Source organism: Protopterus annectens, chromosome 4.part0 (assembly GCF_019279795.1).
Source record: "Protopterus annectens isolate FY-2018-M chromosome 4.part0, PAN1.0, whole genome shotgun sequence".
NCBI lineage: Eukaryota > Metazoa > Chordata > Ceratodontiformes > Protopteridae > Protopterus > Protopterus annectens.
In genome coordinates this window covers 566,221,729-566,248,281 of record NC_056733.1, presented here as the reverse complement: position 1 = coordinate 566,248,281, position 26,553 = coordinate 566,221,729, and the positions used below count along the sequence as shown (strand labels likewise).

At 40.6% G+C, this 26,553-nt stretch overlaps 1 protein-coding gene across 2 annotated transcripts in view; it reads left to right on the top strand.

The window, feature by feature from the left end:
• Window positions 1-26,553, top strand: part of LOC122799442 (trichoplein keratin filament binding) — a 1,060,398-nt gene that overhangs the window by 228,072 nt on the left and 805,773 nt on the right. For both annotated transcript variants that reach the window (XM_044068500.1, XM_044068499.1), the window contains exon 4: window positions 8,597-8,653. In XM_044068500.1, the coding sequence (XP_043924435.1) occupies window positions 8,597-8,653 (57 nt within the window). The remainder of the gene's footprint in view (window positions 1-8,596; window positions 8,654-26,553) is intronic.

Genomic DNA, 26,553 nt, shown 5'->3' with positions numbered 1-26,553 from the left:
GGGCTCCTGGACCGTCATCCTACCTCTTCCCAGTTGGGAGCATGGCAGTCCTTCAAAATTGATTTTGGCAAATACAAAGAAACTGAAGCTAGTTCGCTGAAACCTCCTTTGAAGAAAGTGGAGATTGCCTCTTTCTCTACTGTTGAGCGATCTCAGAGCTGATGTATGTAATTCCAGGTGGTTTAGTGGATGTCCCCCAACATGGGGAGTGCAAGACGGCTTGCCCCCCCCCCGGTAAAAAAATAAAAATGTTTCAATGTTTGCTGAAGGTGGTTATGGCAACCTGGTTTTGGTTTATTTGCCTTTATCAAAACCACCTTCAGTGAATCAGCATGACCCCATCCCAGGTATATTAAGCTATGGTACACTACCCATATATCTTAGGCAATAGCTTCAGTGATCCATATGAAGAACATAACATAGTAGTGTAAATCAACTTACCATAACAGTAGATGTTTGAATGAACACTGATGCAGTAACCACTCCCTCCCTCTATCCCTCTTATTTGTGTATGTTTTTTATGGTGGGTTGTGGACATGTAGAAGTATATTCCTAGCATTTTCCTTCTCATGGCTTTAGACTCCCACTCTTTGTTGGCAAGAAAGCTCCAAACAGCTTGGTACCCAAACCTGACTTTTAGTCAGCTCAGCTTGAGCTAACAGCTTGGGTGCTTGGAAGATGCATTGAAGTTTTGAAAGTTGGCTGGCTATTATGTCCTTAGCAAGATGTAACCCATTTAGCTTAGGCTGTTGCAGTAATCATTCAAACATCTACTGTTATGGTAAGTTTATTACACAACTGTGCTTTTTTATACAACAGTACATTGGTTTTGAAACATAGCTGTAATGTTTTAGCGGAATAACAGCATTTTTATTCTAATAAAGTTACCAAAAATGTGAATGCCTGTTTTGGCTTAAAACCTCAATTGCAAAGTTATTGTAATTGCTTGTTACAATGTTTTATAAATATTTGCACTTTTTTGTTTTTTTATGTAATCCTTGTGGTGTGTGGGAAATTTGAAAGAATGCCATTGCTTTACCTGAAAAAAAAAAATATAGAAATGTAAAATTACCCGCGGCACAAAGTAAGATGATGGAGGTACAGACGATAATAATCTGCTTATGTTACAGTACAAATAGAGACTTAACATTGATAAATTTTTCACTGCCACTGACATGTTGAGTTCACAGGTGACACACATCAAGAGCAACCATTGCCAGCCACCCTCTAAAATTTTCAGTTGACTGTGGCAGTGTGCATATATTATATCTATAATAAAATGCTACCCTTTGAAGTTCAAGCTACTGTATATTGACAAATGTTGAACTGATTAATTTACAATAATATTGTGGAGAGGAATATGGTATTAAGTAAAGCAGTTTAATTTTGATGTTTCTGTATTTAAATTTGTGGCTTGGGGATCTTGTGTAGAAAGATGGTTCTTTAAGTGACATAAGCAGACACTATTTCCTCCTTCTATATTAATGTAGTGATAAATATCAGTTATTTCTTTATTGTAAAATTAAAAGGATAACATAATGCACTTAAAATATTATGATGGTCAGCAAATAACAGAACAGCCTTTGCAATATTTTAACCAGTGCAATATGTACTTTCTCTTCTCAAACTTTGCTCACTCCATAGAGTGTGAATGGCCGATTTTTCTAGTAAACTGGCAACAATTTTTAAATAACTAAAGATTTTAAGTTGTGTATCTCGCCTTCATTCTTGCTGGTTGGGTTACGACTCTGCCATCTTCAAAAGCTCGAGAGCTGTTTACTGGCTCGAGGCTACCCCATATCCCATGATGCCTGGCAATTAGCTACCCAGATCTCGTTTGCCGCTTCAGACTGCGAGGTTGTCTTACTGGCTCAGGCTCGTATACTTTATTGTATTTTTTCTAAATTTACTACAACTTTTTCTTGTTAGTGTACCTAATTACTTAGTTTTAATATTTCCCAAGCTAGATTCCCTAGATAGCTTTTATCCTTCTTGTTTTTCTGGAAAACTCATTTTAGTTAGAGAGTTTTCCCCACCCCTCCCCCTCCCTTCCTTTAGTGGTAGCAAGTTAGAGGCTAACCCTTTTTTCTTGTATATCTCTAGTAAAAAAATATATATACATATAGTATAGATTGTTTTTTGGGTAGTGTTACTAGTAGTAGATTTACTTTGTTTTTAGAGTGTGTTAGCTGTATAGTTTAGTTTGTTATACCTGCTAACTAGTTTTTTGCTTGTGTGTGTGTCCGTGTTTTCTCCTTGGTTTGTGTGTGTGATATCATGTCCAAGGATACAAAAGTGTCCGGATTCAAGAAGTGTGACTCATGCTGTCAGAAGATGTCTCTGACAGATGGTCGCACGTCTTGTGTCTACTGTCTGGGCACAGTGCAACTGCAGGACTCTTGTTCGGTCTGTCATGCTTTCAGCCCAAGGGTCCTGCAGGAGTGCAAAAATAAGTTGATCCTTAGGGGTTTGCTTAAGCCACAGGATTCACCGGCTAAGGCTCAGCCTGCAAAATCCTCCAAGCCATCCAAGTTTTCACCTCCAAGTACTGAGCTGTCGTTGGGTGAAACACCACCATCCGCCTCTGCTCCGGCCTGAGCCGATGTACTTCCCTCGCAGTCGGCTCCAACACGAACCTCGGAGCCGTCCGTGAGTCGAAAAAGATCTAGGTCTCCCTCCTTGGAGTCGATACGCTCAGCTCCACGGTCATCTCTGCGCCAGTCGGAGCCCAGCCATAAGTCCTCCCACTCCTCTCGGTCCTCCAGACTTTCAGATCATGATTTGGAGAGCGTGGTCAGCAGGTTGCTGAAATCGCAGGCCCTAGCAAAAATGTTGTCCAGCCCCCCTCATCAGGTGTCGGTTCCGTCCACTTCTGCAAATATTCCTCCTCAGACTCCTCCCTTGAGTTCGTTGGGGTTCGAATTGTGGAACCGTCAGCTCCGATATCTTCTCCTTCGGTTCGGTCGTTGGCTCCGATCCCATCCTTGGTTCCGTCCTTGGAGGGTCTGGGCGCCGGGACTCCCTCGTCGGCTCAGAAGAAGCGAGTGGCATCAGACCCTTGTCCGACCCCGCTCTCCCTCTCGGAGCTTCAGCGCAGGTGAGCTTGGCTCCCACATCGGCTTTGGAGCTGTCCCCATCGGTGCAGAGAGGGATTCTGATTTCTTCTGAACCAGAGTCTTCTCTGCGTCCGGGCAGGGACGCCGTCAAGGTCATGAGGAGTGTACTGGCTCCTGAGCCAGTCCCACGATCAACCCCATCGGCTCCTCCCCTATGGTGCCTGCGTCTGCCTCTGCCCCTCCTCCTGAACCCAAGCGTGGGGAACCAGAGCTCCAGGGCACCCCATTGGGTGTTTCTTCCTCTTCCGAGGCCTCCCCTGATCACTCAGAGGAGCCACCTCATAAGAGGAAGTGTAAGAGGAAGCACGTTGACTCCCCTGAGTCTGTCACATCAGATACTGACTTAGAGGATTTGGAAGGGTCCTGGAGATCCCCCTCTGAAGATGTCTCCTTTTCAGACATCCTTGAAATCCTTAAGCAGAGGGGGAACTGGAATAACCTAGCTCCTTCCGAGGATGAGTCGGTATTTCTGGACGTGTTTGGTTCCCGACCCTCCACCTCCCGGGTGTGTCCGCCTTTCGACCCCCTTATGTCTGTGGTGGCTTGGAAGGCATGGTCAGCTCCAGACACAGTGGAACCAACCCCCAGGAGATCTGCTAAATGTATAACTGCACCTCAGGACAAACAGTTTTTATCTAAGGGCATACCTGTTGATGCCATGGTGGTAGCAGCAGCCACAAAGAGGGAGTTGGCAGAAACTTCATCATCTGTCCATCCTCCTAACAAAGAGTCTAGGACTATGGACAGATATGGGAAGCGAATGTCTGCTTCAGCGGCCTTCTCTATGAAGTCTCTGAATTATTTGTGCCATTTCACCCTCCTTCAGAGGGATCTCCTTAAAGAGCTTGGAGATACTCTCCAAGATCCATCAGCTGTGGGGGCTCAAGCTAAGGTGGCCTCCCAGCTGGCGACTCTGAATTCAGTTGTTAACTCCTCCATGAGGCTCATTTCTTATGCAGCCGATGGTGCAAGTAGAGCCGCAGGCACAGGCGTCGCCCTTAGGAGGCACTCATGGATGCGGCTATGTAATTTTGCGGAACCCTTCAGAGCGTCTTTCACCAATATCCCCTTTGATGGCTCCGCTCTCTTTGGACCACAGGTGAAGGACACACTAACCAGGTTTGAACAGGAAGGCAAGACTCTCTGTGCCGTGGGAGTCCATTTTTCCACTCCTTCCAGACCATAACCAAGGGTCAGAAGAGTGGAAAAATGTGGTTCTATAAATCCCAGGGAGCCTTGCCTGACACACATGGTGAGTTCCGCTCCAAGGGCAGAGGAGGGAACAATAACAGATGTGGCCATCGTGGCGGGGGGGGGGGTCCGAAGAACCAGGGCAGCAGAGAATCCTTCTCTGAGAAGCCCTTTCAGCATCCCTGAAGGGCTGCTTGGCTGCCCGCCTCTGGAGGCAGTCGGGGAAGACTTTCACTGTACCCCAAAGCCTGGCAGAATCTAACTCAAGACAAGTGGGTACAGTCAGTCATATCTGGAGGTTACAAAATTCCCTTTACTGAACCCCCATTATCGTCAAACAAGTCCCTTCCAGATGTTCCACCCAATCTAAGGGACCAAGCAGTCAAAGAAATTTCAAAGCTGCTACACAAAAGGGTCATTCAGGAAGTCCCAGCAGACTAGATAGATCGGATCCGGAACTTACTCGAGATTCTTTTTGGTACCAAAAAAGACAGGGGACTGGAGACCCATTCTGGATCTCAGCAGACTAAACAGGTCTGTACAAAGAACAAAGTTTCAGATGGTCATGCTACAGTCCGTTCTACCCTTCCTGGGTCAGAACAATTGGATGTGCTCTATAGATCTTCAGGATGCATACTACCACATCAAAATGCACAGGCGCTCCAGAAGATTCCTTCGCTTCCCGCTGGGAGCCAGTCATTATCAGTTCAGAGCTCTGCCCTTCGGTCTCACCACAGCCCCCAGGGTGTTCACCAAATGCATGGCAGTGGTTATGGCTCACCTGAGACGTCAGGGATTCCAGATCTTTCCATATCTAGACGACTGGCTCCTCACTGCTTCCACCAGGCATCACCTCCTGCAAGCCAGGGATTACACCATCAAAACTTGCTCCAGGTTAGGTATCACAATAAATTTCGAAAAATCTGTATTGTTGCCCTGTCAGCATATCACTTATATAGGCGCAAATCTAAATACCAGGAACATGTTTGCGAACCTTCCACCAGACAGGGTTTCACTAATTCGCCAACAAGTACAGATTTTATTAACATGCAAAACGATTCAAGTCAGGTTCATCCTTCAAACACTGGGTTCCATGGCATCAGCAATTCTTCTTGTTCCCCTGGCCCGCTTTCACATGAGAATCCTCCAGTGGCTTCTATTCACACAGTGGTCCTTCCAACAGCTTTCCATGTCTCACAAGATTATGATCACAGAAGCATGCAAGAAGCACCTCGCTTGGTGGATGGTCTCCCCATCAGTGGCCCGGGGCAGACCATTTGTGCCATCCCCTCCAGTCACCACAGTGACCACAGATGCCTCCCTGATAGGGTGGGGGGGCATTATCAGGGCAGGACAGTCCAAGGCACCTGGCAACCTCACGAGTACCATTTGCATATAAATGTCTTGGAGATGAGAGCCGTGCTTTTAGCGTTGCAAGCCCTTCAGGACTCTCTCCCTCCCGGGACCATTGCAATCCAGACGGACAATATGTCAGTGGTGTGTTACATCAACAAGCAGGGCGGAACCAGATCCTATCCTCTATGTCGAGAAGCACTCAGACTCTGGCAGTGGGCGATCTCTTCCCAATGTTTTCTGATAGCAACACACATCCCTGGGAGTTCCAACGTCATCACAGACAGGCTCAGCAGAGCAATTCTCATGCCCCACGAGTGGTCTCTGAATCATGTAATTGCGGAACAAATCTTTCGCAAATGGGGTCAGCCTTGCTGCGACCTGTTCGCCACACCTTTCAACAGCAAGTGCAACAATTTTTTCTCCCTTCTTCCACTTCCCGACCATTCCCCCATAGACACTCTAGTCCACGATTGGCCTCAGGGACTTCTTTACGCTTTTCCTCTGTTTCCCCTAATACCCAAACCCATACACAGAGCAACTGCATTGGGTTGCAAAATGATCCTCATTGCCCCTTACTGGCCTCGACAGATATGGTTCCCATTCCTGCATCATTATCTTCTCAAGCAGCCTTGGATTCTGGATCCTATTCCAGATCTACTGATTCATCAATCAGGCAGACTGCATCGATTCCTTCAAACACTCCAGCTCACAGCTTGGTTGCTCCACTTCCAACCTTAGCCAGGCTTCCTAATATTTCCTCCTCTGTGCGGGAAATTATTATCTCATCGCACAAATCTACAACTAGGAAAACTTACGCTAGCAAGTGGAAACGTTTTTCTTGCTGGGCAGAGGCTAAGAATATCGATCCCTTTTCAGCCCCTGTCCATGAGATTCTGGAATTTTTAGCGGAACTCTTTCAATTTGGGTTCCGCTTCTGCTACAGTCAGGGTTCAGTTAGCTGCCATTTCGAATTTTCACATTGGGATGTCTTCTAATAACATCATGTCTCATAAGCTGTGTAAAGCCTTCCTCAAAGGAACTACTCTGCTTAGGCCCCCAGTGAGGGATCCCCCACCTCCGTGGGATCTAAATTTGGTGCTAGCTTCCCTAATCTTGCCACCTTTTGAACCTGCAGCATCTTGCTCCATTAAGTCTTTATCCTGGAAGACTCTCTTTCTGGTAGCCATTACTTCTGCCAGACGTGTTTCGGAGCTTCAGGCTCTATGTACTCGTTCCCCTTACTTAGTTTTCCATAACGATAAGGTCTCTCTAAGGACCAATCCTTCCTTCCTTCCAAAGGTCTGTACACAAAATAATTTGAATCAGTCCATAGACCTTCCTGTGTTCTTTCCTAATCACACCAATAACGCAGAATATAAATTACACCAGTTGGATGTTCATAGACAGCTGCATTTTTATTTGCATAGGACGAAGGACATCAGGAAATCCGACCAACTCTTCATTTCTAATGCTGAGGGCAGACGGGGCCTTCTGGTCTCAAAGGTAACATTGTCTAGGTGGCTGTCTCACATTATTTCATTCATTTACCAGCTGAGAAACGAAAAATTATCTACCAAACCTAAAGGCCACTCTACTAGGTCACTGGCTACCTCGGTGGCCTTCCAATCTAGGTTACCCATGGAATCTATCTGAGCAGCTGCTACGTGGACTAAACCACATACCTTCATTTCTCATTACAATTAGACTTTGCTTCCAGGAACAGGGCAAATTTTGGTTCCACTGTTCTGAAGAGTCTGTTCCATTGAGCCACCCAGGATAGTAGGTGCTAGGAACACTGTCCTAACCAGCAAGAATGAAGGCGAGATAGACAACTTAACATAAAGAAGTTATATACCTACCATAATGTTCCTTGTTAGTTGTCTTCTTCTCGCCTTCTTTCTTGCGTCCCACCCTCCTTCCCTCTATCCTAGTGGATCGAGAGGATCTCCCTTATTCAGATTTCATTGGCTGAACCTTTTCTGGTTGTTGTTTCTGCTTAGATAGCTTCATAGTTAGGTCCAAGGGGCTACTTGGGCAGAATTCTTCTTTAGTTATGTCTGGAATAGTTTTTTCAAACGAGATCTGGGTAGCTAACGCCAGGCATCATGGGATATGGGGTAGCCTCGAGCCAGTAAACAGCTCTCGAGCTTTTGAAGATGGCCGAGTTGGAGCCGAGGATCGGCTCCTAACCCAACCAGCAAGAAAGAAGGCGAGAAGAAGACAACTAACATGGAACGTTTGGTAGGTACATAACTTCTTTTTTCATTATGTTCAGTAGACATTTCCTCTCATTTAGTAAGGCATTCCTTCAACTTCCCAAGTTGATTAGACTTGGAGGTTTTGCCCTACATTTAAAGTTGCCTTTCCATGTAAGTCAGTAGGAGGATGTCTTTTGACAACAACTTTTAAATTCAGTCTCTGAGAAACTGTGTAGCTGATTCCCACCAAATGTGGTATTGTACTTGTCCTGATTGAGCTTGTGCCATATTAGTTTTCACAAAAACGGGGCAGTAGAAAAATAGTTATTACAGTCTGATATTGCTGGCCTTATCTATGAACTTGAAGTTTAGCTCTTACTGTTGCTGCACTAGTGTAGTGCAAACACATTATTAGACTACACTCGTGTCACAGATTTATAAATGTTGCTGGTTTTATTTATACATAGGTCCAGTACTTCAACATCTCGCCCTTTACTTTTTGATGTATTTTATCCATGCCAAGTGCCCAAACTGCCAGTCTTTCTGTACTACAGACAATTGTTATTAATTACATTTTCTGTGGAAATATACAGACTGCTGGTTTTATTTATACATACGTCTTGTGCTCAAAAACTAACCCTTTATTTTAATGGACTGCTATTTATTTTATACAAGCAAGTTGTCACATAAATAGTATTAGTTATTTTGTAAAATATGGTATATATTTTTGTGCAGCTTGCTGAAGAATTGATGGATGAGCAGTGGAAGAAGAACAATCCATACTTGCGGCAGGTAACCTATTGGCTAGGTTTTCTAATTTTAATGTATATTGTGACATTTTTATGAAACGTGAGATCACTTCAACTCAGTTTAATCTCTGCTTAAACTTTTTGCATTGAAAATATTTTACTGAAGCATGCTACTGTGTGTCTTAACAAGGCAGTGCCCACAGCTATAAGCATTGCAAGATATGCATGTGTTTATTATTGTAATAAGCTCCAACCTCTTGCTTTTATTTATGCATATAAGTGTATTTGAGCAAGAAGTGATGCTTGCTGAGCTACAGTAAGTGGAGTTCTTTTGCAGCTTATGGTGATTGTGGGTATCAATTTGTATGTGTTTAAGTGGTTTACTATCAAAAGCACGAAAATCTCTTGCGCAAATGGTGATTTCTGCAACAAATAACATTGACTCGTACATATTAAGTAGGTTGTATGGTCGACGAAACAAAGTCGACAAATTCTGTCGACCATAGTTTGTAAATCCCCCATTCACATCAGTGCTGTGAATCCCTGCCCTGTGTGTGTCCTTCTAAACAGACGTACACATGAATGTTGACATTCCAACTGTCGCTCCTACCATGGTCGAGGAGGTGGCTGTCGTACATGTCAACGTTGACCTTTTGATTGTAAACCGTTTTAAACTTTCATAGAATACTTTTGTTTGGAAAAAACAAACATAACTGTTAATAAGTGCTGGTTGAAGAAATCTCTTTCCACTGATACCCAGTGTACTTCGTTTACTTTTGAAGATTCAGAATGAATCCCCACAGATCATTGTTGTGACTCCCTTCTGACCCAGGCAGCAGTATTTCTTCCTTCTTTTGGAATTGTTCAGAAGCAGTTACTACAGACTTCTTCACAGACTGGAGTTACTCACATGAGAACAGGGTGTTTGACACATCGTGACCTCAAACAATTAAAACTGATTGCCTGGATGATAGGGTCTTAATACTTTTCAGGTACTTGGTTTCTGTGGTCATGTAGCAGGTATTAATGGATGCAAGAAAGCCTGCTATTAGAAGATCATATATAGGCAAATGGAAAAGGTTTTCTAGTTGGTGCCAGGAAAACAACCATCACCTATTCAGGGCTAATGTTTCTCTGGTTTTACAGTGTTTGTGTGAGCTACAATCTTATGGGTTGTCTTACTTCTCGGTTAAATTTCATTGTCATCCATTTCAGTATGTCTGCCCATAGATGTCCTTTAAATGCATTCTCCTGTGAAAATGTTTTTGAAAGGGATGCTACATAAGAAGTCTCCTAGAAAGCTGGTGACTCCTTGGGATCTTAATTTTGTGCTAGAGAAGCTAACAGATACTCCATTTGAACCAGCTCATGTGGCACATGTGAGGCTCAACACTGAAGGCAGTCTTGTTGATTGCTCTGACCTCTACAAGAAAAGTTGCAAGCTCTTAATGTTGGGTTAGCTTTATCTCGTTTTTCACAGAGACAGGGTTTATTTAAGAACTAATCCTTTTATGCCTAAAGTGGTATCTGAGTTAATTTTAAAGCCGAGCTATTCATCTCCTCATTTTCCAGAACCTAAAACTGAGGGAAAAAGGATACTTCATATCTTGGATGCCCACAGACATCTTGGGTACTGTCTTGATGGAACAAAATCCTTCAAAACTTACTATCAGTTGATCATTTCTTGTGATGGTAAAAAGGGACAACCTGTGTCAAAGTGGACCATTTCCAAATGGTTGTCCAAGGCTATTACCTTTTGTTATTCACACCACAACAGAACTATTCCAGGCAAAGTCAAGGTGCACTGTACCAGAGCCTCGGTTTCATCTGTGGCTTTTTGAAAAGGGGTGGAGTCTAGAAGTATTCTAGAAGCAGCAGCTTGGTACTCTGTGCATACTTTTGTAAAGCAGTTTAAACTAGATTCCTTTTCCAGGTACAGGACCAGCTTTGATAACATCATTTTCCAGGGGCTCCTGGACCCTTCACCTTTCATTTCCCAGTTGTTCTAAGCCATGGGACACTACCTGCAGTAATGAATGTGAAGAACATAGTACAGTTGTGTAAGCAAACTTAATATAACAGTAGGTGTTAGAATGGTCCTTGATGTATCTGCTCCCTTCTGCCATCCTCTTTATTTGCTGTGTTTTTATGCCAGAGGGTGGACATGTATTTTTTTTTCTTTTCCTAGAAATTTCTTCTCAAGACATGGCCTCCTCCTTTCAAATGGCATAAAATCTCTGAAGAGCTTGGCATCCAAGCCTATCTTGTTAATCAGCTCAGCTTAACTAATGGTTTGGGCATATGGATGATCCCTTGAAGCTTTGGAGGCTGTCCAGCTGTTATATCATATGCAGGATACAACCCATATACAGTAGCTTAGGCTACTTCCATAATGATCAATGGAACATTTTCTGTTATGGTAACTACTTAACACAACTGTTTTTTTCTTATCTAAATTAGCTGAATCTCTTGTAGAAAATTGCATTTGAATAAGTTCTTCAAGTGTTTATTTGTACAGTCTTCTTTGAGAAGGATCACTGTATCAGTAAATCATAACATTTGTGTTTGCCCATCTTTCTGTGATCGATTTCCACATAAAGAATCTGTTTAAGTAGAGGCTTTCCTTGTCAAGAATGTGTGCAGGTCTCAAGCATATTAAGTAGTCACGTAGGTTAAATGAGGCTCTTCTTTGTTATAAACCGTGTTGTGCACTCACTTCAGTTCTTGTAGTTTCTGAGCAGTTTTGAGTGCTCTGTAGTGCTAGAAGAAATTCTGCATAAATTGCCTCATTAATCAGAGATTTTTTTTTTATCTTAGAGGTTACTTTTTTTTTTTCTCTCCAAATTTTGATACTGGGATGTCTTCTAAACTGGTCAATAATCCAAAGACCATCACATAAAATGTCTGTTCTGCTTAGGCCTAGACCATAGCGTACTAAAGTTTTGCAGGTTTCCAAGTTAATAAAACTTTAAGTGTTGAATCTTTTTCGTATTAAAAAAAAGCATTAGAACATGTTGAAGAAACATAAGAGCTATGAATGATTAAGAAAATGAAGGAGCCATGCAAAGGAAAGTTAAGAATCCTTGCCAACATGCTGTGAGGACCAAAATTAATATACAAGTCTTACTGAAGCTGGAACATCTGTAGCATACACAAAACACAGTCTGTTGTTATAGTGCTATCAGAGCTTCAGCTGAGGTGCTACTTAAGTATTTAGTAAAAAATACACCTTTATTAGTGCCTACTTCCGTACTAACTTCCAACCTACAGGAATATGGAGGATGCGGACATTTTCATTGTGGACTGGCCTGTTGTTAAGCCAAAGTCCTGCTCTTTATATATATATATATATATATATATATATATATATATATATATATATATATACCTCATCTGAATAGGATAATGTCCATAACCTGAACAACAAGGACTGACACTTGTCCTACTTAGGGACAGACGTCAGCAGAGGTCCAGTGGGCTAAGAACGAAAGAAAAAGGAGGTCCGTACTTTCATCTGAGGAAGAATAGTACTTACATATTTCACAAGATTACTTACCTCAGTTTGAGCTTGACTTTGAAGACTCCTGTCTACAGTCATCCTTATTGCTTCCTCAGATCACAGCATTTTAATGAAACTGTAACTTGGGATGGATATTAAATGGTTTATTCCAGGGTTATAGTCCCCTCCAAAAAAGAGAGTTATTTAGAGATGTTCAAGTTATACGAGTCTGTCAGCAGAATTCCTTTTATGTTTAAAACTTTCCAGGCCTTGTGACGTTATAGTAATATAGGTCCAGATATACAGGGGCAACCTATAAGTCTGCCAACATATTGTATTAATGAAGGTAGTTTTCATTTATACTGTAGTTTAAAACTTTACTCAGAAAGTATGGTGTCATCACCTTCTGGTAAGGCTCTTGTACCTCTTGGGATATTCCCTTTTGAGAGGGAAGGCATATTGCTGGACTCTTTTAGAAAGAAGGTTTATACTGTCAGTGTCTCGGCTGTTTAAACTAGGAATTACCTAGTTTGTATGTTGCTATATCAGAATTCAGTTCTGACACAAGTTTAATGTACTCTGCATAAAATGCCAGCTGATAATGAGAAAGATGAGGTGGAGCACCTGATGAAAACATCTGACAAAGTGTTATTGTTGTGATTCTGTAGGTGCAGGGGCCACGGTAAGGACCATAATGAAAAGGCATTAATGTATGAGAGTCAGAGAGAGAACCACTGAATGTTAAATTGCAGGCCTTATGGGTTCTTGTGAGGACTGAACTTTTTACCTGCCAGTAAAACTACTGAGTAGGTGCAGGAGCCACGGTAAAGACCCTAATGGAAAGGCATGAGTGTATGAGGGTCAGAGAGAGAACCAGTGAATGTTAAACTGAGGCCTTATGGGTTCCTGTGAGGACTGAACATTTTACCTGCCAGTAAAACTACTAAGCAAGTAAAAACTCTTGCTGAGAAGAAGCTGAAAAAATGGAAAATAATTCTTTATTCAGAAGTATTATTACCCATCAGTGTTACTGTTTCATAGGAATGATCTAGTTTCTAATGGGCTGCTCTACAGAAAACCTTTACCTGTCCCACAGCTTTATCAAACTAAGCATATTACTGGATACCAAACTTTTTCTTATCAGCATTCCTTGCTGAATTTTTTTTAAAGGAATTAAATCTTTTATTTAAGCAGTAGAATAATTACTGCATTGCCACCAACACATTTCTGTAAAGACCATCTAGTTGTGTCTGTGTTTTTTTATAAAAAAATAATACAATTATTTTGCATGTTCTTATCACTGATTTTGCTTTCACTCAAATGCATGTTATTTCAGAGCTTAGCGACATGTTTTGACTACTACTACAACTATTATTAGAAAACACAGGTACTCCTATTATTTCATCTTCTTTTTATTCTATCTTTCCCACCTATCCAGTCAGTTAACTCAGTGGCTTCCCTTCCTATATCCAGTCAAGTCCATTAATTCTCCTTACAAGACAACAGCCAAGCCCTTTTATTCCATGGGTAGGGTGAGAACTGGTTGGCCCATTCATTCACTGTCTAAGTGAGAACCTAATCAGCTCATTGTTTTAATGAGAAAGTCAGGAACTGGGGAGCAGGCCAGTGTGTGAACCATTCAGGGTGGGTCATAACTCCCCATCTCCATGACAACTAAGATGCTGCTGTATTCTCCTACCTGTAAGGTGCATTGAATGTTCCCACGCAGGAATCAGTCTCGCAGCTCCTCTGTATCACAACGTTTCTGGCCAGCTTGTAGCTGCTACCTGCAGTCCCTGTACACTTTTAAAGAGGTCAGTGATGCAGCAGTGACACCTGATGGGCGAGCAGGGAGTGACCATGTACTCCCTTCCACTCCCACATAATTCTTCCAGCTCCTGTGACCAGTAATCAAACGTGAGCTTCTTGGTCATAGCCAAGGTTTTATACCTGTATGCCATAAGGCTACAGCTATACTATTTTTAAATATCTGTACGTAATTAAAATAAATGCCAGCAACTGCTTTATGAATTCATTTTATACACATGGAATATGCATGTTTGTATTGGTTTACTTGCGAGGGCATCAACATTTAGAATGCAGTAATATTCACCTACCCAGGGTGTTAACAGTTTGCATTTCTTTTTTCTAATGGGCGTATTTTGAACATTTCTCCCAGTGAATGAGTTTCATGTAGAACTGTTTTGTGAATTTGTATCATTATTTTTTGTGCATTGCACTGTACAGAGAGTTTGCTTTCTCTAGAAAGTGTTTTTTTCATGAATACTGTCACTTTGGTCACTGAGATAGTCTGATTTGAATTACTTATTTTTCCCTTTTCTGTGGAGGGCCAGAGAGAAAAACCTTAAAAAAAACACATATATATGCAAAATATCACATAATACGGTCATATAACATCTACAGACCAAATAATACAGTAATTAAAGAATGCATAAAACAATGTAAAAGCTATACAACACATTATTCACTTTTGAAAATGAGCTAATAATGTTCAGGTTTTGAACTGAATAGTAAAACAATGTCAAAGCACACCACAATATTCACTTTTGAAAACCACACTTACCATAATTCTCAATTTTTTCAAAATAAGACAACAGAGCACAGAGTACATATGGAAAAAATATTTGTATTTTAGTTTTGCATTTAAGGCTTCTGTTTGTAGGGCATTATTTGGTTCTTTACGTGAAGTACTTTTGTACTGTCTGGCATAATTGATTTGCTCATTTTTCTATCTCCCAGATGATATCTTGTACAACTAGTGAATTTACCTATATGTTAGGTTTTGTTTTTCTTTTTCTTACTTGCTTAGTGACCCACTCCAAAGACGATAATCCACTTATGTGTAAGGTACTTTATCATAGCAATAGATCTTTGAGGGAAGAGCACTGTAGTAATAAAACTGCCCTTCCTCCACCCCTTTATCACTGATGGGAAAGAATTCCCTGCGCTATAGAGTAATCCCTAAAAATTACAGGGATCGCAATTGTTTTTACTAATATGGATAGTAAGTATCGTTTCTTGCTTACAGTCCTGTGACATCCTCTATATTAGCAAGCAGAGAGAAACATTTATTTCTTTATAACATAGCAATAATGTTTATGGATGAGACATAGCTACTGTCTTACTAGAAAGACATTTTCTGATCTGGTTAAAGAGTGGTTTGAAACCCCTGTAGCCACTTTGGCTCCTTGTTATTTTACACACCTTGCTTTATCTTCTTAGACTAGGAGGACTGCATGAGTTTTATAGTGTTTTTAATTAACTATTTTGTTATATTTTAGCTTTTTTCATATGCAGCATATCAGGACATTAGGATATATTTGTATTTCATGCAAATGCTTTTAATGATAGATGTTATGTGATCCCTCTCTCAGCCATCTGATTGATTGGTGGTGAGCCGATCCTCGGTCCGCTCCGCACGCACGCTATGCCCAAGAGCCAAAGTCTCTTGGCTGAGCTACTATATCCCAGGATGCACACCACAGTCCCCCCCCCCAGATCTTGCTGCTAACACAAGAAGAGACGCGTCTCGAGCTGGCTGAGTTAAGTAGTGATTATTTCACTAGTTTTTCTGTCATTTTTCTCTATTCTCTCAAAAAAAAGCTTTTTTAACAGCTTCTTGTGTGTTTAAATAGCTACAAAAATTCACAGAGGAATTCTTGTGTTGTGAGAGTGTGTGGAGAAGCACCTCTGTGTCTCTTGTCTTTTTCCGTTTTTTTTATTGTCTTTTGACTTCGTCTTCTTTTCTCGATCATTTATATTTTATTCTTCTCTAGAAAGAAATTGAGAGAGAGAAAGTTATTCCATTATTGAGTTTTTGTGTGTTTGTTTGACTTGAATTGTACATTGTAAACAGTGATATAAGTAGCTGTGTTCTGTCAGAGTATTCAGAAGGTCAGAGCCAAGAGCCTATTCTATTAAGCCACTTGATTTCAATTAGGATAGAGTATCAATTACATCACTTAGGGCTCAATCTGGTCTGTTGTCCTAGTTATCTTCTTTCCTCTGTTAAGTCTTCTCTAGTTTCTAATTCTCAACAAATTGAGTTCCATTGCTCTACATCTTCAATTCATCACAATCTACGCACTCTATTTAGACAGGACTTAGAGAGCACAGAGCAACCAGAAGTCAGACCAGTTGTTTGTGTCCTGTCAGACCCCACAAATAAACCAAAACTATCACAAAACTTCAAAAATCACCAAAATGGATCAGAAAGCATAACTCTTTCTCTTTAACTTCAACAAGCAACTTACAACATCTTAAACATTCTACCAGAGCTATGGCTACTTCTATGCTTTTTCTTTCATTCGCTCGCTATATCTAAAATCTGTGCTGCCACTTGGTCCAATCCAAAAATCACTTTCATTTCCCACTTACAAATTGTCATCCATCTAAAGGACGAAAGCTGTTATTTGGTTTGGACTCAGGAGTTCCAGTTTTCAGTGAGCCACCCAGGATTCAGGGCTAGGATGCTGTCCCATCAGTCAGAATGTAGGCGAGGATAGATCACATAATTATTAGTGTTGTGTACACCATAACTTCAGATGTTTGGGATCCCATCTTGTACATTCTTCCTACCCCCCCCTTCCCCTTCCCCCAGAGATGAGACGAGATTGACTTGCCTTTTTGTTTCCTGTTGTTTATCTGTTTTGTTCTATGTTGTTTTTCTACAGGTTATCTGTGCATGTGTGCATGTACAGGGACATATCTGGGGACTGGTAGTGGTGCATCCTGGGATATGGTGCGTGGGGACTGGTAGTGGTGCATCCTGCATAGCATAGTCGAGAGCCAGTAAGAGGAGCTTGGGCAGAACCCATCAATGTCGTGATGATCGGGATGCATGAATCCTTAAGGTGAAGTTTTAGTGGGAAGTGTATACTGTGAGATTAAACAGTGTTTTAGATTGTATCTCTCAATCACTTAGTGCAAGAATTCTGGACAGAGCCAAAAATAACGTATGGCAAAGGCCTAAAATCATGGGCAGATTTTAAACATTGCTGTTATAAACTTAGAAAATGCTAAAGTAACAAGTTTTCTGTTAGCATTTATTTGTTGAAAGATATGAAGTCTGAATTTGAAATGACTGTCATTATTTAATAGCCTTATCCCTCAATAAATTGCTAGAAAAAAAATGCGAGGAACAAACCAAAAATATGAATAACAATCTGAATATTCTGCAAAATTCTGGACATCTGAGAGGTAATTTAGATCAACTGTTTGTTACTTCAGGGATAGAGCCTACAGGGGGAATACTAGCTTTATAGAACTGAAGAGAGCACAGAGCTGGTCAGAAATACTTGGGTTCATAGGTGTGCACTGGGCTAATGGCCCTGGAGCCTTTACAAGCCTAGCCCATAGGATTACTCTGGCATTGTGCCACCTGAACTTAGTTCACAGTGCCTCTGTCGTGTAAAGCCACTGGAGTGATCCCTGGGGTGAATTTTCTATTTCCCATCCACTCATCAAGATTTCTCTTGAAGAGGGCCAGTAAAGTGCTCTGCTTGATATGTATGGGAAGTCTGTTCCATAGCATAGGCAGCCTCTGGGTTATGAACCTATCCCTCCAGCATGTTCTGTTGATTGGGGTAATGAGGTTGAGGTCTCTGGAGCGTGTTGTCCAGAGGGATTGGGATTTCTTTAGATGTAGCATTTCTAACAGAGCTGGGTCAGACATAGCTTTATAAGTCAAGCAGAGATTGCCTCTGAGTAGGCGATATGAGACAGAGAATAGTTGGAGTTTTTTGAGTCTGTCCATGTAGGACAATGTTTAAGGTCTAGGATCTTCTTTGTGAGGTACTTTTGTGGCCTCTCCAGTTGCTGCAGGTGTTTAGTGAGGTACATGCCAAATGGGGCATTGTACTCAATGATTGGCCTAATGAGGGAAGAGTAGAGGAAGACAATGACCTCTTTCTTCCAGGATGCAATACCCTTAGTAATGAGATGTGCCACATAGAAGGACTTTCTGACCACAGTGGCAATGCGGTGGTCAAAAGAGAGGTTGCTGTCAGCCTGTGTACCCAGATCTCTTATAATTTCCAACTCATTTAGCAACAAAGCTAAGTGCCTGAAGAATTTTTATCTCCTGGTTGTTTTTTTTTTTTTTTTAAATAATCTATTTATCTGTTTTAGCTCAGCTCTTTATGCCTATAGTCAGTGCTTCTAGTAAATGTGAAAATTGTGTTGTTTGTACTGTATTCTGCCATTTAAGGGGTGTAACTGTAATTAAGCCCTAATTTTTTTCTTGGGAGAGGAATGAGAGCTAGGCCAGTTCAGGAGCTGTGAGTGCTTTAAGGCAACACCAGGCCATTCTACAACAGAGCTTTGTCTGAAGAATTTTTCAACCCTGTTCTTGTTGTGCTCTTTTGAACTGCTTCTGTTTTGAGATAGCTGTGTTATTGAATGTCCTGAAATGAAGCATCTGAAAAAAAAATCTACTGTGTTCTTATTGGGTTGATAAAGCAGTGTTGTCCACTCTTTATGTTAATTTAAGCACAAAATTCCTCTCCTTCTCTTCTTTCATTGGCTATTTCAGTAAGCACACAAGTATCGTTTTATGTAGTCACTCCCCTTAAGCTATTTGAATATGTTTGCCTTCCCACTGTATTCCTTAGATTGAGAATACAGACTATCAAACCAATCTGTGTTGCAGTTTTAAATTTGGTGACTCTTGAATTGCCTGCCCTTAGTATACATTGGTCTTGGGAAGCTCCTCCCTATTGTTTTCTAATCTGCTCATACTAATGAGCATTGGAACGTAGTCAAACTGGGGTGTTCCTCCCCTTTGACTGCTAAAATTTGAGATTCCGTCTCTTGCATATATTCCTACCTGCCTAGTGCATAGTGCGGTGCCTTGAAGTATTGACTCCTTTTTTCCATCTTACTTTTAAACTCTGCACCATCTGGGACAAAACTACCGGTCATTGGTGAGCCTTCTGTGTGTATTGTGTATTCTGTCATAATTACATACTCCCTCTGCTGCATTTACTTTACTTGTCTGAGCACCTAAGCAGTGAACATGATGGACAGTTAGCCTGCTAGTTTCACCTCTGTTGCCAGCCTTTTGGCACTAGGTCTAGTAAGACACGAAGAGAGACTTGAAGCTCTCTCCATTTATTCAGTGTCTTATAGACTTGAGGGAAGATCTCCACCTCACATATTCTGCTGTTTGAGACCTGGTTGTCCTGGACCTCCTATTTCTCTGCAAGTCCATTGGCTTCATCACTACACGAACCATGTGTCTGAATCTTAACCAGTAGATAAATAAAACATGGTGGATGGACAGGCTTATAACCTAGAATCTCCCAAATTGCTCTTGCATATTAAGTAGTGCATCTCACTATCTTCCGTTAAAACATAACTTGGATGACTAGACAGGTAGCCACAGGTTTACTCTTGGATTGAATGGTATGGTCTATCTGATGAAAGGTGGTATGTCTTGAGGGAGGGTATTAGTAAGATGCGAGTGGCCATAGGTCTTAGTGACCTTGGAATATTGGTGAAATCTATGAAAGTAACATGTCTTATATTTAGGCCAGTCTCTTGCCATGCATGTACTTTATTTATCAGGCATAAGACCTTTGCTGCATCTTCCCAGGGAGAAGCCACCACTTAGAGAAATTCTGGTCATGAAATGGGACACACAAAGTTGGGCAAACCCAATATAATTTAGTGTTTAAAAACTACACTTACAGTAAGCTCATTACATACAGTCATACTGTTTTTAAACACTGCCTGTTTATTTAGTTGAGTGACTGCAGGCAATATACTGTTTCAGTTTTGTCATTTGCTGTGTCTTTCTGATTTTTTAAACGTTATCACACCTTTATTAAAACAGTCCAAAAGGTAAATAACAGTATATGACTAAGAAAAAATAATTCAAATGGAGCACTTTAAATTGTAACATCTATTGTGTAGGTGTATAAGGTACTCCAGTACGGTCCACTTAATGTAAACAAACACCACATCTTCTGCCGTTTCATGACCAATCGCATGTTTAACACTACATCTGATGTCAATTTTAATTCATTCCTCAACTAATGGGTTCGGATCCAATCTTCAGATCCAGCTTTGCCATTGCACTAGCTTGTGGCTGCCAGAAAACTCTCGCGCTCCTTCCCTATCCATAATGCACCAACCCTTAACATCTCTCAGATTTCGTTTGCCGCTTTCGTGTCTAGACATGGTCACCTTCAGCTCTCGAGTTGTTGAGTGGAGATGAGTCTTTTTCACATATTGGCTCTTATAAACTATTTAATTGATCTTTAGATTTAAATTTATTTTGTTATTACTAATGCTGTTACTTTCCATTCACCTTAGAGTGTACTTTTTTCTACCATTGTTGGTAGGCTTAGCTTATCCTTCCATCTTTACATGTTGTGTATTTCTCATTACAGCCAAGTACCCCTCCAGGCATTTCTGCAATTACCTCCTACTTCGCCTGTAGACGTCAGATATGGCTTGTTCATATTTGCATTAATAATGCCAAAAACGTGCTGCATACAAGGTATCAGAATATTTTATCTTGAAGCATACATGATGGCAAACACAACTGTATTGATATTTGATCACTTACAATGAGTATTTGTTAGAATTGTAAGGTGATAACTTCATTTTTTTAAAGGCTCAAGCCACACCCACTGGAGGTAAAGGTACACACTCAAAAGAGCTGTACTGGAGGGAGTCATCACTCATTAAACACATTATAGAGTACAATGCCCCTTTTGGTATGTACTTAACACGACATCTACAACAACTGGAAAGGTCGCAGAAATTATTCCTTTTCTAAATTCTGTTAAAAACTCTACCAGTGCTGGTCTTTCATTTAGGAACTCCCTATTTCTTTCCCTTTGCCTATACTCTGATTTCAATCCTTGATAGGGAAGGCAATCTCTAACCTGCAGTCCAAATAAATTTTATTACCTTTCCCTTCCTAGTTATTTGTTCCCAGTACCTTGGTTCATTTGCCAGTTTTCACCAATAAATTCCAGCCCACTCTTCCCTATTAATTGTATCCCAGACCACAGTCATCCCTTTCGGCAAGATCTCTTTTCTCCATCTTATACTGGTTTGGTTTTTAGAATACTCCCTGCTATTTTATGAATATAATACTCTATGATTTTGGTTGTTCTCCTCAAGAGTTTGCATCCAAAATCCCAATCTCTCCTTATTTCTTGAGCTTCCTCCCTGCGTCATCATCATCCCTTTCCACCTTGAGTTATAGTTCTATGTCTGTGCTATGTATAAGAGCCTTAACCGTGTTGCTCTAAAATACACACTGAAATGAGGTAATCCTAGTCCACCTGGTTCTATTGGTAGAATCAGCTTATCCCACTTGACCCTTGCTGCCTTCCCTTCTCAGATAAAATCCTTCAACTCTTTTTTTTAATTGCTGTCCACAATTTCTCCTCCGGTTGATAAAAGTATGCCTGACCTGTGTATAAGACTAAAGGGACTAAAAACATTTTAATAGCTTGTGTCTTCATATCCATATCCATATAACAAAACTTCCAGTTTCTCAATTTTTGTATCATCTTCCATTTAGTCTCTTCCCACATACTTCATTTTATCATGTCCCCATAAATATGGATATTGTTGGACCAATTTGTGTGTGGGTACGTAATTTACCGCTACTGCCTTTGTTTTAGCTTCATTAATTTTGTATCCTGAGAAGATTTGAAACGGTCTTAAAATGTTCCACAACACTGTAATGTCCCTTTCTGATTTTGTCATGTGTAAAATATCATCTGCAAATAGAGCCATCTTTTCCTGACTACCATACCAATTATATTCTTGAATTTCTGAGGGTCTTATTTTCTTTGCCAGTGGTCCTAAATATAATACAAACAACGAAGGGGAAAGCGGACAACCCTACCTGTTTCCTCTACTCAAGCAGAAATTCTCAGAGAGGAACCCATCCACTTTAATTTGTGCCACCGATCCCTCATATATTCTTCTAATCAACCTTATAATTGTATCTGGGAAAGCAGATGCTTCCGTTGCCCTGCTCATGAAGTCCAAGTCTGCTCTGTCAAATGCTTTCTCTGCATCAAGACCCACCAATAAAAGTGGTACTTGCTTACATTCTGCTTCCCTCTGGATCATCAGTGTTCTGTTAATATTGTCAAATGTTTGTCTCACCTCCACAGAACCACACTGATCCATATCTATCAATTGTGGTATCACTTTTGCCATTCTTTTAGCCATTATAGACATAAACACTTTATATGGTTTAGTAATGAAATGGGCCTGTATGAATCTGGATCCGATGGATCTTTACCCTCTTTAGGTATTCCCATTACCACCTCCTTCTTCCAAGATGCTGGAACTTCTCCTCCTCTTAAAATACTGTTAAACAAAGCCTTCCAGATCTTTATAATTTTTTTCCCTCCTAACTTCCAAACTTCCACAAGAAAACCATATATTCCTGGGGACTTTCCTGTAGATTGGTTACACATAGCCATTTTTATCTCATCTCTTCCTGTCCTAACGGTTAGTAATTGAGCTTCATCTACCTCTAACTTTGGCATATTTAATTCTTCCATAAACATTTCCATTTGTACCTTTTCTTGATTTCCATATTTCTCTGCTTTATACAAATTTTAATAAAATTTCCGAAATATTTCTAATACTTCTACAGTGTCTTTTGTTATCTTCCTTGTTATAGGCTCCCTAAGCTTGGTGACTGCCCTTTCCACTTTTTGTTGCCTGAATTGTTGTGCTAAGAGTTTTTGTGCTCGAGAATTATTCTCAAAAAACAGTTGCTTAACAGCAATCTTTCTAAACTCATATATATTATCGAGGTACACACTTTCAGCTTTTTCCACGGTAAGGGGTCGCCACAGCGGAACTCCGGTCCGCTAATGATTGGCAGTAGATTTTTATGAAACGCCGAGGTGCCAGCTCGATGCCCAACCTTCAACGAAGGCACGCCCATTTACGCACGCATGTCTTTCGAACGCTACCCAACCGCAGGGAGGACATGCAGACTCCACACAGAAGGCACTCCCAAGCCACGCCGAGAATCGAACGGGAGAACTTCTTGCTGTGAGGTAATAACGCTACAGCCGTACCACGGCAATCATGTATATTATCAAGGTAATCCCTAAAAAAAAAAAATAAGGGATTACCTCATGTATATTATCAAGGTAATCCCTTATTTTCTGTTTAACATTCTGCAATTGCTCCTTTTCTTGTTCTGAGAGATTTCCCCTATTTTGCAATACTTTAACATTTGTCAGTCCTTCTAAATAATTTTTGTTATTGTTTAGCCATATCTCCGTTTCTTTTATTTCCAACCTAGTTTTAAACTTCATTTTAATTTTATCCCACTCCTTAGCTATGTATTCAGAAGACAAATCTGTCTTCTGTAGTACCTCCTGAAATAAGTCCACAACCCATTCCTTAAATTCCTCTCTTTTCAACAAGTAGGTGGTGAAGTGCCAGTGTCTCATTTTCATTTCATTACCTTGCATTTTTTAGTTATTATTGGTGCATGATCTGAAATAGTTATTCAGTGTGTTTCAAGACCTTCATTTAAATGCACGTGTTCCTGTGACATATAAAATCTGTCTAGTCTAGCCCAGTTTTTGTATCTTGGTGAGTAAAATGTAAATTCACTTCGAACTCCTAGTACTGAATTCACATCTTCCATGCCAAACATTTTCATAAATTTCTTAAAAATCTACCCTCCCTTGTTATATTATCCCTTCTAGGCCCCCAGACACATCTTCACTGTTGCAAACCAAATTCCAGTCTCCACCTATAAGTAATATTCTTTGCTGAAAGCTGATTACTTTTCCCGAAATGTTCTTGAGCTCCATTATAGCAGTTTTAGGGGGGATGTAAATGCGTGCAGGTGTAATCCTCCTCCCTAGCCAGTAGCTCCTTAGTATTCTGTATCTTCCATTATTGTCTTTTTTTTTCCTCTCTTCTATCCCTATTGGAGCTCCTCTTGCAATTAAAATAAATACATCACTTTTCTTTTGCCCCAAATATTTTGCTGAGTAACCATCCTGAAAACCTTTCTTTATCAAATTCAGATGTTCAGTTTTTTCCAGGTGTGTCTCCTGCAGCATAGCTATTTGCACTCTACATTTTTTAATATAATTCACTACTCTTTCTTTTTTATTCTTATCTGTAAGACCATTTAGAATGAAAGAAATTACAGAAAGCCTCATTTTCTTATATAGTTATTACCACCTTTTATATATAACTGCTGTTTTGCTAAATGTCTAGTTCCAGTTTTTTTGTTACATGTATATACTGTCCGGCAGTTTGGTCTTTTCTACAGTTGTTTCATGTCATATCCATTTGCAGCTATGTCACATCTTACATAACTTTTTGCTTTTTTGAAAGCCCTCAAACAGAACAAACAACCCCCCAAAAAACCCTCGTAAAACCTACAAACTTTTCAATAACACACAAGACTATGTACATCTTCAAATATTGAAATTTTTGCTTCCTAATAAGAATATAAGTTCTAAGTTGATAGCTACACAGGTGGGCTAAATTAACCAAAAAGAAGGGGTAGTCATGCTAAGACACATGGCCTGTGCTATTAGTAAATGCTATTTAATTTTTTATATCTATACAACTCTTCCAGTTGAGAAAACACTTGAATGCTTTCAGTAGACACTTTCTCCAAGCCATTTTTTCTTTATCAAATTGTCTTCTAGTGACATGCAAACCAGACACTGAACTGCTAAGGGTACCTTGTTTATCAGAAAGAAAGACTTACAGTATTTAATATTCTTTTTCATTTACATGCTTTGTAATAAACTTCTTACTGGATGACGCCTATAGTTTTTACCCAGTCATTTCTCTGTGCAAGCATGGGGAAAAGCACACTGATTTTTATTTTGTCATGCTATGTCAACCAGACCCTTGTGCTCTCCTTCCATCCTCAGTCTTTTTTCATTGCAGTGTCTACATTTTTCAAAACTGGACAAAGAAAAACAATGAAGGGTGAACAAGAAATAAACAAAAGCACCTGTTTATATTAGTATCCCCAAAGCATTTAAAAAAGCTGAGAGAAGTTTACTTCAAGTCTAACTGGTTTTGTATTATCTTTAAAGCTGTCACACCTGGCGAAACCCCTGATTGTTTTAAGGGAAAATCATGTCCTAGCCAGTTTCTCTGGTTTTTTTTCCTTCAGCCAGTTACCTTCCACCAGATGTTCTTCATTCCTGCAGTTTGAGAGGCAGGCCAGGTTTAACTTCAGTGGGGTTTTCCTCTAGCTCTTCAGGATTCTTGCCTAAAGAACATATGCTTAAATGGCAGAGGATTTTTGATTATTATAGAGGTTCTATGGGAGTATCCTCCTTATTCTGATTCGGATGTGATGATTCCACTTCCTTTCCTTCCTCCTCCCTGAGATTTTTTTTTTTCCTTCAGAGACTCTGCATGAGGCATTTGAGCATTTTAAATGGGAAGGTTCTCATTTTTCTGATTCCAGGAAGAGGCTTCTTGAATTCTTGTTTAGCATAGGCCTTAGCCTTTAGCTATACCTCTGTTCTGAATGTGGTGGAAGATGTTTTTGCAGAGGCCTGATTCTCCCTGATTCTTTTGCCTCCTGCCCAGTTTAAGGTATAGCAGGTATAGGGTGGTTTCAAGAGTATAAGCAAGTATCTTTTAGAGTCCTAGGGCAGACTGTCTCTCTGGGGCCCCAAGGTGTTAAGGGTTCTGTTGTTAAAATCCTGTTCCTCCTGATAAAGAGGCAAGGGCTTAGGAAAGGGGATAGGGAAAGAAAACTTCTTCTTTTTCTATACTTCTTTTCTTGTGAATTGCATGACATGTGTTTCAAAATTATCTCTCTCTCTCCTTTCTCAATTATCAAATTTCATCCTGTGAAGGTATAAGGTGTAAAGTGATGCGGATTTAGTTGGTGTGTCTGTGTAAGGGAACAGGTGGTTCTTGCAATGTGGTTTGATGCTGTGCAGCTTCCCGTGGGTGGCTGCCACTGGTGTGGGTGGCTCCTCCAGTAGCACTGCCAGGGATCAGAATTCTTCAGGGCACGAGCTTGACACGGAGGACAAGGCTAAGTCTATGCAAACTGTTAAAGATACCCAAGACAGATGGGTTTTGGATATCATTCACACCACGTTACAGGTTTTTTTTCCCATATCTTGCCTCCTTCAAAGGCATGCCAGACATTCCTCCCTCTACAAAGAAAAGGCTCACAAAAGCAAATTTCTGTTACTTAAATATAGGCCATTCAGCCAGTTGCCAGTGCCAGAAAGGGGATATTTTATTTATCTATCCTCAACACTTATCTGGACATCCCCAAGTTCAAAAATTTGTTACAACAGCTTTTTTTTACCTCTGCTGAAGAAAGATCACTGGATGGTAGATTTCAAGGAGGGGGGCCTACCTTCATGTGCCTATCAGACTTGCAGGAAGTATTCATCTGCTATTCTTCAAATTCC